The sequence below is a fragment of the Platalea leucorodia genome (assembly GCF_965183815.1).
Source record: "Platalea leucorodia genome assembly, chromosome: 10".
NCBI classification, from domain to species: Eukaryota; Metazoa; Chordata; class Aves; order Pelecaniformes; family Threskiornithidae; genus Platalea; species Platalea leucorodia.
This window is the reverse complement of record NC_138832.1, coordinates 3,357,093-3,374,704: the sequence shown is the minus strand read 5'-3', so window position 1 is coordinate 3,374,704 and position 17,612 is coordinate 3,357,093. Positions and strand designations below refer to the sequence as shown.

Here is a 17,612-nt window from a genome sequence, read left to right as displayed (position 1 = left end):
GCTTATAAAGGCACAACTTAAACAAACAAACAAAAAAAACAAACAACAACAAAATAAACAGTATCTGCTTACAAAACAGAAAACATAGAAAATAGGGCTGTAAGCTCTTGGAGAGGTTAAGGCATGATTCTTTCATATACATATGCTCAAAATACAGATTTATGATCATCTAAACATCTGAATTTAAGCAGAGCCTCACTCATTACTCAAAGGGAAACTCCCCAAACCAGGCACAGGACGTGACCAAAGAGATGGCCATTCTCTTTAGTTGGGCACTTGCATTTTCATAGTAAAAGGCAAAGCTGTGTTTGGTTTTGTTGTGGGTTTTTTATGTTTGTTTGGGTTTTTTTTGTTTGTTTTGTTTTGTGGGGTTTTGTTTGTTTGTTTGTTTTTGTTTTTTTAAACCAGCAGTTAAGTATTCAAAAAAGGAGACTGAGATGCGTGAACAGAAGTATCTGACAGGCTCAGGACATCTAGCAGTATTATGACAAGCACTTTTATAAAAAACAATCTACAAATATACATACTCTGTCTTTTAAACCATACTGCTAGTGGAGCCGAATAGAGACACTTTCATTACCTTCACTACCAGTTCTCATAAACAAGTAACTGAATTCTTTAACCTTAATAATTTAATTTAAAGCTAATATGGAAAATTATGGGCAAAGATCAGACAGAAGAATTATCCTCTTATGAAAAAGATCACTAAAGCAAGACTAGAAATAGCACAACAAGCCTTTATTATTGCTTTTTGAACAAATACACAGATTCTTCTTGTACTGCTATAGTACCTTCAGCAGTTTCATTGTCAGGTCCCATTTTCTGCTTCCTCCATTCTCCCCTTCTACTGATTCAAAACCATCCCTTTAACACATCATTCCTAATTAGATGATTAGTGCTTGGAAGGGCAGGAGATAAGTCATTTGCATAATTTAATCATAAAAAGAAGTTAAAGATACAGATTTTGCTGTTCGTTTGTACAATTATCTTCACCGGCCTGGGGGGCTGAGATATTAATGTGATTAAACAGTATTTCTGCAAACAGGCAACTGTGTGTCCTCTATTAAAGCAGAGCTGGAGGCAAATGAAAAATTAATTTTAGAAGACAATCAATTTTATTCTACATGACTGTAATAAATAACAGCCCATCTGCAGACAAGTCATTAGGCCCTGGGAGGCTACATGTGTCACAAAGTCTAAATGACATACAAGGCCGAATTTTCCACCAAAACCAGAATGAGTAATAAATAGTCCACCAACTGCCGTTCCCGTTCAGAAAGTGCACAGGATTTCCCAGAAAATCAGGTGTATCTGTAAAGTACTAATCACTGACCACAATTTAAGCTTACACAGTATTCAGAAATACAGGTACTTGGTGGCTTCACCTCCATCATGCTTTCAGTCTCAGCTTGAGAAAGGTTGAAGTTTTTCCACCTATATTAGTGACTACCAGTAATGAACAATCCCTATATTTTGTGAGACTGCTACTGCTTTGAAACACAGAATCAATAGGCCTTGAACAGAACCAAAGTTTCTTAGATACTGGTTTTCCCAATACTCTGCCGAAATAATTTTCAATTGAACAGTTTTAAGAGAATAAACTGATTTTAACATGTGCAAGAACTTGAATCAATAGCTATGAAAAAGTCAAGACTTTTCTGAATTCTACCTGCAAGAACAAATCAAGAGTTGACTAAACAGCCAGGATGCTACCTATGACACTGTAAACTTCATGAATGTACATGCTTATTGAGGATATATAATTACCAGTTTCCTACTTTTTAAACTGTTAAGGTGCATAATATTTTTTCCACTGCTCTTTACATGCAGTCACCTCCACTTAGAATATTAAATCCCCCTCCCTTGATTAAAAATAATCAAAATTGAGTGTAATCATATTTCCTATATTTGAGACTAAGTAAGGTTTTCTTCGTATCAGTAATGTACAACATATGCACAGTAACAAGTTTAGAGTAACTAGTATTCACTCTACAGAAAATATTTTCTATTTATCACCATTGGTAAACTTTCCACAATGGGAAAAGTGAAAATTCCTATATGAGTTTGCACAAACACCCTGTAATCCCCTGTTCTTGGCAAGAGTTTACCAGGCAATGCAAGCATACATTTACTGATTCTTTCTACTTCTAGCCCATGTAGTGCCTTTCATCAGAAAAATTCAAATACACAGAGTTTCTTTACCTGAATGTTTTGGCGTTTCACTCTGTACTTTCTCTATGTTTATTTTCTATATGAGTATATGGACTTAAGAGAGTAATTAAAATCTATCCAAATATGAGATTAGCTAAATATGTAGGGGATGCAACTGATTTCCAAAGGAGCCTTTCATTATTCCACTTCCGAACGCGCACAAAATGTTTCCTGGTGCGGACCAAAGTGACTTACAGATTAGTTCATGGATATGCATTTAGTTTTGATTGCTTTCTGTGCTCCTGATCCAAAACCACTGAAATCAATTGAAAGACTCTGGTTCTGCAATGGTTCCATTGCAGAATTTCATCTGCAATGAGGTCAAAAGGACAAAGCAATCTTCACACAAGATCCAAAGCCTTCATGTTCATTCAGTCTCCTCTACAGTGTTGCATAGAAAGCTTATAGCCAAATATTAACACGTTCTTTAACTGACTTAAATACCTTCAGTGTTAAATCTCCTGTACTTTTTTCTTTCTGTCCCATGACTCAGTTGGGTCAGTTTCCGACCACCACTGACTAGCTATGTTTTAAGACCCTCAACAGCATCATTGCAAGATACATGATGAATTGAGTGGAAAGACTCCATCTGCTCTGAAAAAAGGGTGGTTGAAACCAGTGTTTCAGAATAGGGCATTATGAAAAATCAACAGCAGAAAAAGGAAGTTTCCAGTTTTGCCCACAGTCACACAACAGAACTAAGCAATTATCCTAAGCACTTAAAGTGTTCTTTGCCCACTTATTGTCTGTAGATTTGTTTACTATCACTCAAATTCTCATAGCGCTAGACATCAAAGGGGATTATTTTGGAAGCAATGTGACATCATCAGATAAACGACTTCATGTGCATAAGATGCTAAAAAAGAGCTTCTAATCAGAAGGCAGAAAAATGAACAGCAGCATCAAAAAACCCTCCTAACAAACAAACAAAAAACTTCCCCCAAAGTAGGTGTTTAAAGGTTTAAAAAAAAGAGGAAAGGGAAAAAAAAAAAAAGAAAAAAAAGAAAAAAAAAAAGAGGTTTACAAGGCCAGAGGATCTACTAAACCCCTATATCAAAATATGGTCAAGAATATCTTAAGAAACTTTTTAAAATGGAAAGACTCTTTTGAAACTTGAAAGACAACTCAACGACCATTCAACACAAGTGAAACCTTCAATTGCTGTCTACAATGGAATGCTCTTTGTATATTCAGTTCTTGTGTTGTTATTGTCAATGACTGATCAATCTAGATGACAGGGGAAAGATGAGGCTGTGTAGCTACACAGCCCTATGTACCTGAAGGTGTCAAAGCGACATTCTGGGGCAGCAACAATTATAACCTGGGGTGGGAAATTACAATCGCAGAATAGGCACAGCAAGAAATTCTGCAATAAATTCAACGTACTCTGCATGCAGCGTACAGATCAGCAGCTCTCTTGACACAATTCTAACATGCCGTGGTCACCTCAGCTTACCGCACCCAACGCATAGCAACTTCAACCTTTCTTGGACTCCCTTACCTGACTGTGCAGGCGCTAAAGGACTGAATTGTTCAAGCATACTGTCTGCAATCCAGGCCTTTAACACCCAGGAATCCCAGACAAACATACTGCATCCATCAGCTCAGCCTCCCTGTTCCTCCTTTCTTCTCCCTGTAAATCAATAACCAACTCCTATCAAGGTTTACACTTTCTGAGACACAACTTCACTGTGAGGCAGCAGCAGGTGGGCCTAAGATGTAGTGTGTGATGTTCTTTCGTCTTCCCTTTTTTTCCCCTAGAAAGCAGATGGATGGAGCACCTATTACTACCTAACACTGGCAGGACAATAACCTACAAATAACCACATCTCCTTCTGAAATCATCCACCCATCTCGGAGAACCGCGAGGCACTGGGAGGATGGCTACATTCACGCACCTTTTGTGGCACGCAGGTAGAGGACAACCAGCAGAAGCAAGGTTGCTACTTCTGCTTGGCTGACAAACATCAGAAAAGTACTTACGCAGAAACAGACAAACTTGCTGTAGGTTAGGGGAAGCCAATGCAACAAGACGTATCTAACTACACTTACAGACGCAATACAAGAACGAAAATCATTCAGACCCTAATACAACACACTACTGAAATCAAATCCAGTGCTGGTAGAATTAGTCCCTAACCCAGCTGGCTTACATGCCAAACTTAGCAGCAGAGACGTTCAACCCTGGCAGGCATTTAACTTTCTGTTAATAGCTAAGTTTGGAAAAACACAACAAAAATATAGAGCTTATACTATTACAAACTTCACGTGAATGGATATTAAAAAAAAAGTTCTCATAAAGAGTTGCTATCTGGATCAGAATACACCAGCGTAAGAACTCAGTCACTCAGCTTGTCTTCATTCAGAGAACGAGTTCTTAAAATGTATTTAACTGTCTACTGCCATACTCTGAACTACTGCACAACAGTCACTGCATTACTCAGTAAAGATGCTCACAATAAATATAACACAAATATTTTGTTTTGTTTCCACACCGACATGAATACAGACTCTCCCAGTATAATAAAGGGTTAAATTTTTCAGTCAGTAAGATTAAAAGCTAAAACTGCAAACCTTTAAGGATGAATAACTAAGAAGATGGAACAAACAGTTTATTAGAGGACTGCTGGTTGGGGCGGCAGTAAAATTTTGAAGAAAGCATATCAAAAAAGGCAAGATAAGTGAATGATCAAAAACTCCTCCAGCTTCACATCCAAGAGAAAAGTATTTCATGAAATGGCAAGACAACCTTTCTTGAGTTCCAGCAGGAAGAGAGAGATTTGTTTGAACCGAAAGTCAGTTGTGCAAAAAGAAAGGCAATTTACAAAAACAGAGCAGAAAGAAGTGACAGTGATTATGGTTCTGATCCGAGACAAGAAGTCTTCATTCTGGTGTATCACAGCAGGATCAATTAACCTTCCAAAGCACTTCTGATTATGAGAGAGCAAGGTTTGCAGCGTGTTACAGCAACCATTCTGGCCAAACCTTTCCTGAGGGCTCCTTCTCAAAGGGGCGCGGTGGCCGCGCAAGCCGCGAGCAACGCATCGTCCCTTCCGCGCAGGCACGGCCCGCAGCCGGAGCGCAGCACGCTGCTGCACCGCACGCGCGCGCGAGGCGGCGGGGAGCAAAAGGGACGGCGTCTTTAGCGAGTCTCACGACGAGAGCACGAAGGGCGCTGACAGATTGCTTCGTTATGTACCGTAGTTCTCTGCAAAACAGTCAGAACAACCTTATAGCAGGTAAAAATGATTTCTTCACGATGAGACACTCGAGGTATTTTAAGAAGTCACCTATCAATACATGAAGTGCCACATAAAAAACACCAAATAAAGCCTTACAAGCCTACAAAAAAACCTCCACAGACCTACAAATACATATTTCAACACCAAGCTCGTGCAACAGAGAAAACACAATGCCGAGTTCTCTACCTCGGGTCCTGTTTCAGTATTCATATTCTGCTGTTTTCTAACTGCCAGCATTTTACTACCTTCTTCTGTTTGGGTTTTTTGTTGTCAGTTTTTCTTGTTTGTTTTTTTTGTTTGTTTTGTTGGGTTTTTGGGGTTTGTTTTTGGTTTTGTTTTTCTTTTTAAACATGTATTTTAAGTCTCATTGGAAAGACTTGACATTTTTTCCCACTTCTATTTTTCAGTATTATCTCAGAATCTTTTTAGAAAATTGCCCTCCTTCAGCACAAAACAACGTTTAAAAGTACGAGGACAAGAAGAGGCAGCTCCAGAGACCGGCAGCAGCGAAGCAAGGTGCCTTCATCAACTTCGCAAAAAACAACAGGGATAATGTTTCACAGACACCGGACATTTTCTGATTAACTGTTATAAAAACAGTCTATTAGCTATCACATAAAACTTGTACTAGGCAAAAACAACTGTTCTATGTGTAAGAACAAGCATAATGCATAGTATTTTAAATATACTGATTAGAAGTTCTAAATGAAACTCAATATTTTTTCTTTAAACTAGCTTGATCTTCTTAATTAGCAATTCTTAAATTCCTGTAACATACAAGTAACTAAATCCCCCTACTGGCACAATGTCTGTGCTAAGAGCTTTCTTACAGCCACCTCTTTTTTTTTTTTTAATTACAAATATATAAATATTCCTTCTCAGCTAGCGGTGGGGAATAAAACAAGTCAGCTCATCAGCACACACATATAGGATTTCAGGAAATCATTTGTGAGACAGAGAAAGCACAATCCGAACATGACGCGGTTGCTTCATCGAGGGTTACAACTCGCCCTCTGCCCGGGCGAGGACGAAGGCAATGGCGGAGCACCCGCATTTGCCGGCCCGAGCGCCCCGCCGCTGGGGCAGCGCCCACAGCGGTGGCTAGCCGCGACGCCTATTCACAGCTTCCACGACTCCCACAGAATCCAGTCGTCCCAATGAACGCCCATCAAATCCTCCTCTCACAGCACAGTTATTTATTTCTATTCTGTAAACTGGTTGTGCAGAGATGCTGACAGTCTCCATCCTTGGAAACACTCAAAATCTGACTGGACGCAGTTCTGGACAACCGGCTCTAGCTGAGCCTGCCTAAACAGAGGAGCTGGACTAGATCATCTCAACAGGACCCTGCCAACCTCAACAATTCTGGGATTCTGCAAAACACATTAGATTTGTAACTCCGTACACACACAGTGTAAAAATAATTTTGATTAACTTTTAAAATAAAGTGTTCTGTTTTAATTGCACCGTCCATACAGGTTTGGAAACGAGAGAGAAAAATGACTCAACGTTCTGTTGACTGAAAGTACCACAAGGATATCCCAAGCTAAAAGTCCTCTTGCCACAGACTGGACAGAAATAAAATGGCATGCCGAGAATGTTACTCACTTACAATGGCTACGAGAAGTATCAAAAAAAAAAAAAAGAAATAAAGACTTTTAATAAGGACACACAGATAGTTCCTAGAGCCATGTAAGTTCATTTAGGAAATTTAGTTTGTGTCCATAGCAAATGCAATTTAAACTAAATTTCTGGATTATTTCAAAGCCTCTTTCTTTATAAATATGTATGCAAAATTTTCCAAAACTCAAAGTTGATTTCAGTGGTTTGGGAGAGAGGCCTTAGAATAATCCAGAAACTTAGATTAAATTGCACTACATATATATATATGTGTGTGTGTGTATTATATCAATCAATGTGTGTGTGTATATATATTAATTACAGAAGTCCCATATTAAATCTAAGTTCCACTTCTATTTACAGGGTAGCTGAAATGTGTTATCCAATAAAATACAAAAACTGTGAGCACAGGAGCCTATGGCTGAGAACAAGAGATCAGTGAGTCCAAAACGATGTGCAAAAATAGTATTGAGATTCTTTCAACTAAAAATCAGAGCTACCTCTGTTCAAAATACTATTGAAGGGGTTCACCCTACCGGAGACAAAAAAAAAAAAAAAGTAGAGGTGGCATTCAAAAGAGTAAGCACAACCTTCTGGCATGAAGAACATTTCTGCTTCTTAGCACAGGAAACCCGTAACAGTCTTTAAGCTGGTGAGATGTATCAGGTTGAGTCTTGACTAGAACAACTGAAAGGAAAGTGCACTGATGATGCAAAACATAACATATTTCAGTACATTCTAGTCATAAACAGACTAGACTGCACATACTTTTAGACCAAATAAAATAGGTAACATCTTGATTCTAAAAATATACTTTTTACCCAAACACCCCAAAGTAATTTTTCCTCTGTTTTTCCCTATTTAACCATCAGGTGTTCAAGCAGAATAATCTATTTTATCGAAGGAGCGCAATCAAAAAAAAAAAAATCCAACATCATTACAGGAGATGACTTCAAAATTCTAGGTCTACCCTACGCTTCATGTCACACACAACTACAGCTAGTGTTGAGGGCAACGGAACTTCTGAACTGAAGCAGAAAAAGATTGTGAGATACTTAAGATTTTCACCCGATTCACTGATATGATACGTTATAGAAGCTACCTAGCTCAAGAAGGACAGAAAACCAGTTGAATTGCTAGGAAAAATCTACAGGAACACATATTAAGGATCTTTTCAATACTTACGTTCCTATTGTATATTATAAAATACATTTCATTGCAATCCTTCAGTGTCTATGTGCCAAATCCTTAACTAATACTGTCACCAGAAACCTTCAATTAATGACAATATTAATGGAGCTTTATGTAGCATAGATAATAGAACACATGCATAATATAGCTAGATACCTCAAGTTTTACACATTACTAGTAAAAAGCCCATTAATAAAGAATAATCCAATAAAAGCACTGTTTGTGATGGCATTACCATACTTTTTAGTAGAAGCAAAAAGAGTCTCCCTCCTAAATAACTACTAAATGCTTAGGGTTCTAACATATTGCTGCAAGCTATAATGGTTATAACTGTTAATCCAATACACCTTTTATACAAACCCATAAACACACGAGTGGAAAAATAGCACAGATGTTCATCTCTAATGCAATTTCCATTCAATTTCCTAAGTGCAGTCCCTGTGTGCAAACTAGCTTAACGTTATGTTTAGCTTGCAAATTCTTTTAATAAATAATGAATGCAATAAAACTAGTAGATCAATGGCAAGCTGAGGAATCATAAAAAAAGCCTTTTGTGCTCATGCTGTTGCCGATTTCAAACTTTAATCCAGCTACAGATCGATACTACTTTTTCTTTTTAACCCATCACATAAATAGCAAATAGACTAGATGTAGGTTAAATGCTGTTAGCAGATATCAATTTCCAGAAACTTGATAAGATCAGACACAACTGCAATCGAACATTTTATACCTTAACATATACACAACAACATACACTGCTGAACATTACACTTTAAGGCACTGTACAGTAATAAAGCGAGCACTATTCATTTGTTTTGGTTCTTTTTGGGGAAGTGGTATTTGTAACTGAGTCAAGAAAGGCTCTGACACAGTATATTTTAATGAGCAAAATGGGCTTAGCAGGTCAAGATGTACTGACAAGGAAATATAATCTCCCCCTGCTTGCTAGTGACAATAAACTTTATACGCGCACACAAAACAACAACATAGCTGTGCTACCAAAAAGGAAAGCAAACAAATTTACGTTTTACAGGATTTGGATATTGGAACCTTCTGGGGCAGGTATCAAAGTACATTAGTTAATAGGTATCGGTGTTTCTTACAGGTTGTAGAACGTAGGGAGAGGGGAAACCCTATTACTAAGTCACTTCGGATAAGCATGCTTTACCAAGAGGGAACACAGATCAAAAGCATGTAGCCCCGAGGGACAGTTCTAATATCAAGCAGGATAAATCTAAATCACTAAGAATCATTACTAACTAATGTACTTGTGCTTGGTAATGTATGTTTAATCGTAACATACAAAAATCCTGCCTTAGCTTACACCAAAGGAACACATCACAGAGGGCAATAACTCCGAAGTATCCTCATTATGTTTGGGTTTGCTACTAGCACTGTTTATGTAAATAATAATTGAAATGCTGCACTTCCATATACCTACAGGGTTTTATTACACTGATAACCAAATGAAGAACTTATAAAAGAAACCAGGTGGGAACTTTCTAGGTATTTTAAAAGTAAGGATTTGGATAATTTCGTTCATAACTTCAGAAAATCCAAAATGACCATTCCTGGAACAGGCACAGAAAAGATGAAAGATCCTACATTCAGCAAGAACAAGATCAGACCCAAAAATACAGCGCCTGTTTGAAAACGCCATATACACGTAGTTCTTCAAATGCAGGTTTTAAGCAAATGTGTCCCACCTTTGACGAGAAGGGTTCAGATCCTAGAAATAGTTACAAGTTCTTCGCCCTTGTTCTGGCAAACTTCCCCTGGCATGAAAGGGAGGTTCGCCTCAGCAAAGTCAAAACAGGGACTTTACAGCCCAGATTTCAACACCTTTTTAATATTGATACTGACAAACAGCTCTCACACAACATGAATTCCAGCCTGTAAGCAACGACATAAACAAGGTATAATTCTTTAAAACATCTCAGAATGCCCATTTTAAATACTTTCTGAAAAATTGCCAAGGTAGGTAGATACTAGTTTCTCACTCTAAGGCCACTGCCATACAACAAAACGTGATTTTCTAATTCAGTGATTTTTGCTGTGCTCCTCAGTTCTTCCCAAGTTGATTTTCACCTGCCTTTAAAACAAATGCACACACACAAACAGAGGCTGCGTGTCCAACCGTAGCCCCAGTGTGAGAATAATTTCCCATCTACAGAGCTGGTCACTTCTGGAGGCTTTCTAAGTATAATGCTATTGCCACACATTGATATATTGGTGAGAGAAAGGCAAATATAACAATGCTAAAGCTTGAACTCATTTGAATAAACTGTGAATTTCTATTACATATATTGTTTCCTTTATCAAATTGGAACTACTGGAGCAAGAATACCAAGAATGCCAACATAAATCTAGATCTGTTACAGCCAGTTTCTCCAGTTTATTCTCAGAAGCCTTAATGACAAAAAGTCAGTTATTCTGTTTGGGGGAGAGATTAGGAAAAGGAACATTCGTGATAATTTTTAACATTAAAAGAAACCATCAAAGAGAAAGAGATCAGGTTTAACAAAATGATTGAAGCAAATCACAAAATGCTACTTTATCTTCTAAAGAAAAACAAGGAAGACCGCAAGTGGTTTAATAAAGACTAAAGAGTAAAAGCCAATAAAAACTGTGCATAGCCTACTTGGGAAATAGATCTTCATTATTCATGGCAGAGTACTTCACACTTTGTGCAATCTTTTCCAGAATTTAAAACCGTTCCACAAAGACACATTCCAACCTCTTTTATGATTTGCGTTCCACAGGTTCTACTCCAAGATAATGGATACCAGACTACACAGATCAGAAATTAACGTTGATCGACAACTTTTCTAACATATCTGGCACTAAATGGTAAGTAGTAACAGAAACATAATAAACAAGTTTTCCTATTGTAAATCTAACATATGTTGAATGCAGACACATTTTAACTTTAAACGAAAATTATTAGTAAGGATTAAAAAAAAAAAAAAAGTCTTACTTCAGCCTGTAATCAATTTGGACACAATGACATTCTATTTATAGCAACACTTTTAACATGTGCTAGTCTTATATTATTTATTCGGATCATTCCTATTACAATGAAATATTAATGTTGAGAAAGTGGTTACTCTATTAAGGAGCTATCCTATGTTTAGATTTTAATATTGATCTCCGCTATTTTGGAATAATTAATCATTCTGTATGAAACTGTATTTGTCTGACTTTGTATTATAATATGATCAGAAGTTTAGCATCTTCCACACAATGATGCTCTGATTAAATTTATATTTTGACCTATTCCTAAAGGCAATTTAGTTATTCCAACAGAAGGGGGAAAAGGGGATACCGCCACTTTAAAAGCTTCAATCTCTTTGACATTGCTGGCAGTGTATGGGAACATTAATGCATCTGTCATGATAACAAGCTAAGAATAACATCTAGACATCAAACCGAGCAGAGAATCCATCTGAAGTGATTCATTCAGATCTGTCTCATTGATTTATTAAACACAGGGCAACATCTGCAGCCTCACAGAGCCGCTTGGCAAAATTAATGCAAGATCAATTCAAATGGAAAAAAGTGCAAAAGAGATAAATCAAAACACAATTTGCATGCAGTTCCACAATCAGGCTTATTGGGTGCAAATGCTCAATTTCCCTCCCAAAGCAAATGAGTTTAAATGTTGTTTTATCTTTGTAGAATTGTGTGATTTGAAGTGACAGTGAAGAGTTCTGCAGGTTGAAATGGTGAAAAGAAAAAAAGGAGAAGAAATGCTTGCAAAGACCTTTTGAATATGCAACAAGAATATCATTAATACCTAATTGTTTAGCTTTTTTGTCTTTGCTACAAAAACACAGTATTTTTCAGTTGTAGAAGTCTCAGTAGAAAATTACATATGTATTATGCATATACACATGCAGGAAACATACAAATACTCCATTTTGGAGGAAAAGCATGTTACACTTCAAATGGGGAGCTCTATTGCTATGAAAAAAGAAGGGAATTTTAATCAAGGCTTCTCCAGATTATATATGCCTCTGATGAAAATATTCAAGTATTTTAGTAGTTTTGAACAAGCATAGACTTTCAAGATGCCCAAAAAGAAAGAGGGATTTTTCCAAAAGTATAATTAATCTGCTCAGAAAGTGGAAAAATTCCTCTCTGCATCTCTAGCAGAATCCACTATGCTAGTGATCTCTCTCGAGAATGTTTTAAGTGAGTCTCCTCTCCAAGGAAGAAAAGGAAACTGAGAAATTGATCATTGTTTTTATTTTAACATGCTACCACCTCCAAAATTCACAAGTTTGGCCAAGTCTGAAGGCATACTAAATATTTACTTAGTCAAAGAAGTTTATATAATCAGATGTCCACATTTAAAATCAATATACAAGGAAGCTCTGTGCAGTGCTACATGACTGGATTGCTTTAATTATAATCTTGACATCATTCTCCTAATAAAAGACAGAGTATTGCTGACTATAGGGTAGCTTTTAATAGACAACATGGCTAGACCCTCATTATCTCATAAAATAAAATGTCTGCATTTACTGCTTAAGTTCATTTCTAAAGCCTTTTATTGTTTGTGAATAGCCAAAGTCATACAAAATATTAGCTTAACTGGATACTTTAAATCATAAAAAATAAGCCATGCACTGAAACGCTGTTTTCTGGGAAGTATGCTTACTATTCACTGAATAATCCAGACCAACACTATGCTTTTTCAGTAGCCAACAGTATCCATCAAATACAGAAACCCTGTAGAATAGGTTATGATTATACTTATATAATCCTAATTCTAAGGACTGATATATTTACCTTCATAAAAAGCTCTCACTACAGTTTTAAATTTCATTTTTAAGTAAAACCTCATTATAGTTTTCTACTTTAAGTAAACATTATGCTTTACTACTAAAATTAAGCATGTGTCCATAATTTAAGTAATCTTCTGAGGTATTGCAAATTAACTAAATTTTGTAAATATGTTGTACTCACTATGCACTTGAAGATGTAATGAAACGAACGGTTAGTTTCATTTTACAAACCTTGCTTCCGAATTAGGTTACATGATGACGGCTAATGACAATCAAAGTTAGGAACATTTTGTTTACAGGTGAATGAAAATTATACATGTACTGTCTAAAGAAAAAGCAAAGGTCAAAGATGCTAGATACAGGTAACTAGCGTTACACACACAGAACATAAACACACAAAAAAACTTCCGCTTACAGGTATATTTCTCTGCAGCTCTTATGAGCTCTGTAGACAAGCTCAGCTAAAAAAAAAAAAAAAAAGAAAGCAATAGAGTAAGCAGGAAAGGTACAAGTCCTCTTTTTTCCAATTACATGTAATTGATGGTTTACATTCCAGTTAAAAAAAATAACTAAAAGTGTACACTAACATAAGAGATGTTGACTTTTAAAAGTCAACTAACATTGAAAACCATGATAGCCAGCATTTCTTATTGCTTTTTCTGGCAGCTCTTGAGTTTAATGCAGTATTTCTACAGTATTCAAACCTATCTATATAAAAGTTTCTATAAATTAAAAAAATATATATACTACAAAAGCAACGCACAATATTCCAAGTTGAAGGTAATACTTGAGTCATGCAGTAGAACACCACATATCAAAGGGTTTGCTTCTAAAAGATGACATTTTTTCAAGACTTTACTTCACAGGTAGAGAACCTAAATACTGTGTATATAGCTGTAACAGTTCTACCGTGTTTTATTTCTTTGGTACCATACACTGCAGTGGTTCCCAGGCCACTTCACAGCAAACAAAAATTAGATCACTCATGTATTTAGCTATTTTTAGCCAACATTCTCTCCCAGTAAGTATGGGTTGTTCAAGGAAAAAAAAAAAAAAAAAAATCTGTAAATAAAATGACATATTAAGCATTCAATTAGCATGATGGAATACAATTAACATTGTTAACTTACAATACTTGAGAAAAGTTTCATATGTGCTGATAACACTTATCATGCATTACACCTGAAACCGTGAATGCAAAATACATTGATATCAGTAGGTTATTTGAACCAGTGGCATTTTCAAGAGATATAAACAAAGGTTGAGCGGTGTTTCAATAAACGAGAAACATTTTAGGAAAGGTAAAGGGACCTGCTATTCCTGAACAGGTAAAAATACATCGTGTTTTCATAACTAGGCAGAGAGAGCTTGTGCTTACACACATGTTGCACGTACTTTCTGAGTTGAGAGCTTTGACTCCATTTCTGCCCTATTAAATCCTCCCTCCACAGTGCTCTCGCCTCATCTTCAGTCTTGGACCAGGTCTTCGTTCCACTGCCTGCCCCTTTCAGAGCCTTAGAGCATCACTCAGCTCCTCGCTTACAGCTCCCCTGGCCTCCCTTCTCAGCTGCATTACTTATTCCCGTCTCCTATCACGGCCGTAAGTCTTTGCCGAAGGAAAAAAAAGTCATGAAATACAAGTTTTAAACATTTCACACCCCAGCATTTCTTGGTCTTAAATCACTGCTTGTAAGACAGCAGAAATCATCAGATTGCATCTAAAGGCTGTATCATCAACTCAGATCCCGCTTTTCCCTAAGGAAAAACTTTGGCACGGTCACAGAAATTAGAGAGATGTATTTCTTTAACGGTCAACTTTCATGCTAGTCGAGTTTCAGAAGCATTTCAGAGAAGCATTTGCATGTTAAATGTGTCCCTTAGTAACCTTACGTTAACTTTATTCAAATGCATTAGTCTCAGACCTTACTCATAACACCGTCATTTTAATAAGGCAGCAGTTGTGATGTCATAGAGGTGCATGACATTGAAACAAGCAGGCAGCGGGAGAAGGTGTTGAACAGAACACGAGCAAGAGAAAAAGCACGTACTTCAAATAAACATATCTAGGAATTGAGTGCAAGCATCTCTAAAATGTCACCTTTAACATAAAATAATTTTAAGTAGAACCAATACTGCTACTCCAGAATGGAAGTCCGGTCTACTCCTGCTTAAGCTCACCGCAGCCAGATCAGGATCAGGCCCCAAATTAGCGCCTACTTAGGGCGCTCGTAAAAAAACAAACAAACAAAAAAACCCACCAAAAACCAAACACCCAACACGTTCGGTGCTAAGCAGTTAGAAACAGTGACTGAAAAAAACAAAGTTACTAAATATTTGCATGCTGCAAGTCGGATATCGCACCCAGAGCTCTCCGAAACAAGCTCTGTGAAGAAAGTTTCCTGCCAGAGAGGAGGCGGGAGCACGCCGAGGCAGATGTTTCTGAAGAGGCATCTCACGAACTGCTGGACGAGGAAATGTCACCTCCCAGCACCCCGTCTTACACCCTGCCCCGCTCCACTATGGTTTTTCATTAAGCGCCGAGAGGGGTTTTGTGTTTATTAGATCATTATCATTTCTAAAGGCAGCAGCTATGAGGTCACAAACCAGGATTATAACCCCGAGCATGAAGGACCCAGCAGGGATCTCCCATGAATACAACCCGCTCTGGGCTTAGTGACTGAAGCGCGACAGGGCAGGGGCCGGGGCCACACCAGACCTCCTGCCTGCATGACGTAAAATTATCCCGGAACGCCACCGAGCAACAGTTTGCCCGGGAGCCGCCCGGCCTCCCCCGGCGGGCATCTGCCGGCGGCGCGCCGCAGCCGGCGCTCGCCCTCCGGGGGCGAGCAATCCTGAGGAGAACCGAAAGTTTCAGCGGAGAAAAATAACGGAGAAAACTCGGGGGGGGTTTTGTTACGAGCGTGGAGGGGAACTATCAGCTTCCCCGGCGAGGGGAAAAGTTTGAAGAGCGGGGCGCGGCGCGGCCCCGCTGCTGGGCGCTGCCGGCCGGCTCGGGGCCGGAGCAACCCAGCCAAGTTTTTCTATGTCGGCACGGCCGCGGTGCTCGCCTCCCCCGCCGGCACCGCCGCACCTCAGCCCCCGCTCCCCAGGCCCGGCCCGGGGCTGCTCCCCCCCGCGCCGCGCAGCGCCCTGAGGGGCGCCCCCCCCCCCCCCCCTTCACACAGCGGGGACCCGCGGGGAGAGGAGAGGGACGGGACCCGCCGCCCCCCGCCCCCGGGCACGGCTCCCCGCGGGCCGCCGGCCCCCAGCGGCCGCAGCGGAGCGGGCGGAGGAAGAGCAAAGTTTTGCGGCTCACCTCGCGTTGGTGCAGTCGTTGTACAAAGTTTCGAAGTCCTTCCTGGTGATGAGCTTGCAGCGGTTGACGCCGGGCTGGATGGCCCCCAGCCCCCGCAGGATGCGGACCTGCTCCACCGTGCAGACCACGGGCGATATATCCAGCCGCTTCAGCTTGGTGTAGACCGTGTGCAGCCCTCCCACCAGGTGCTTGAGGAAGAGATCAAAGACCTGCGGCAGGCAGATCAGCTCCTGCCCCTCCACGAGGAACGAGGCTACCTTCACCCCGTGCAGGTCGACCATCTTACACTCGTTGCCGCCGCCGCCCCCGCCGCCGCCGCCCGCGCCGGCCCCGCCGCTGCCGGCGGAGAGGAAACTGTTGACGAGGCTGTTGGTGAGGCGCGGGGACTCCGCGGGGCTGGAGTACAGCGGGTCCGCCCGGAACAAGCCCGCCGAGCCCCCCGCGCCGCCGCTGGAAGTTGCGGCGATGACGGGCGGCGCGGAGACAGCCATGGCCAGCCCGGCTCCCCGCCGCGGCGCGGCTCGGCGCGGCGCGGCTCCCCTCGCCTCAGCCCCGCTCCCCCGCGCGCTCGCTCGCCGCGCTCTTTGCGGTACTACTAAAAACAGAGCCGCGCGCCCGCCCTCCCACACGCAGCGGCCGCCGCCAGCCGCGCGCCCAGACCCCTCCCCAGCGCCGCCGGGGGGAAGAGTGACAGCGCCCTCCAGCCAATGCGTCCCGCCCGCCTCCGGCGCGGCCTCGACGAGTGGCTGCCGGGGCGGCGGGGCGGGGCGGGGCAGCGCCGGCCGCAGCACCTGGGCCGCGGGGCGTGAGGCGGCCGGGCTGGGTCGAGGCCGCCGGCGGCGGGAAGCGGGCGGCGGCCCCGCGGGTGGGTGTGCGTGAGGAGAACCCGCCCGCTTCGCGCCTCTCCCCCGCTCCCGAAAACTCCCTCTCCGCGCCGCGGGGTAGGAAAGTTTCGGTGGGCGCTGCCCGGGCCGTGAGGGGATCCCGCGGGCGCGGCCCCGGCGCTCTGAGGGCGAGGAGGGCACGGCTGGGGCCGGCCCGCTGTAGGTCCAGGTGCCGCCCCCCTTTCTCAGGTAGTTTCATCGGTCGCTGCGCTCTGGTACATTTCCGAGTGTTAAAACACCTGTGCCCTGCCGCAGCTGAAAGAAATCGGGAGAGATGAGGAGAGAGGGCAGCAGTGCACATCTCCATTAGGTAAATAATGCCTCCGACCTTCCACTTAGTTACTGAGAGACCAACGAC

General features: G+C 41.0%; 1 protein-coding gene across 4 annotated transcripts in view; it reads right to left on the bottom strand.

The window, feature by feature from the left end:
* The window catches only part of DACH2 (dachshund family transcription factor 2), a gene marked incomplete at its 5' end in the record, with an annotated part of 310,111 nt that extends 293,250 nt beyond the window's left edge, over positions 1–16,861 (bottom strand). For all 4 annotated transcript variants that reach the window (XM_082322935.1, XM_082322936.1, XM_082322937.1 and 1 more), the window contains one exon: positions 16,371–16,861. In XM_082322935.1, coding sequence (XP_082179061.1) covers positions 16,371–16,861 — 491 coding nt within the window. The remainder of the gene's footprint in view (positions 1–16,370) is intronic.
* Positions 16,862–17,612: the final 751 nt, after the last annotated feature.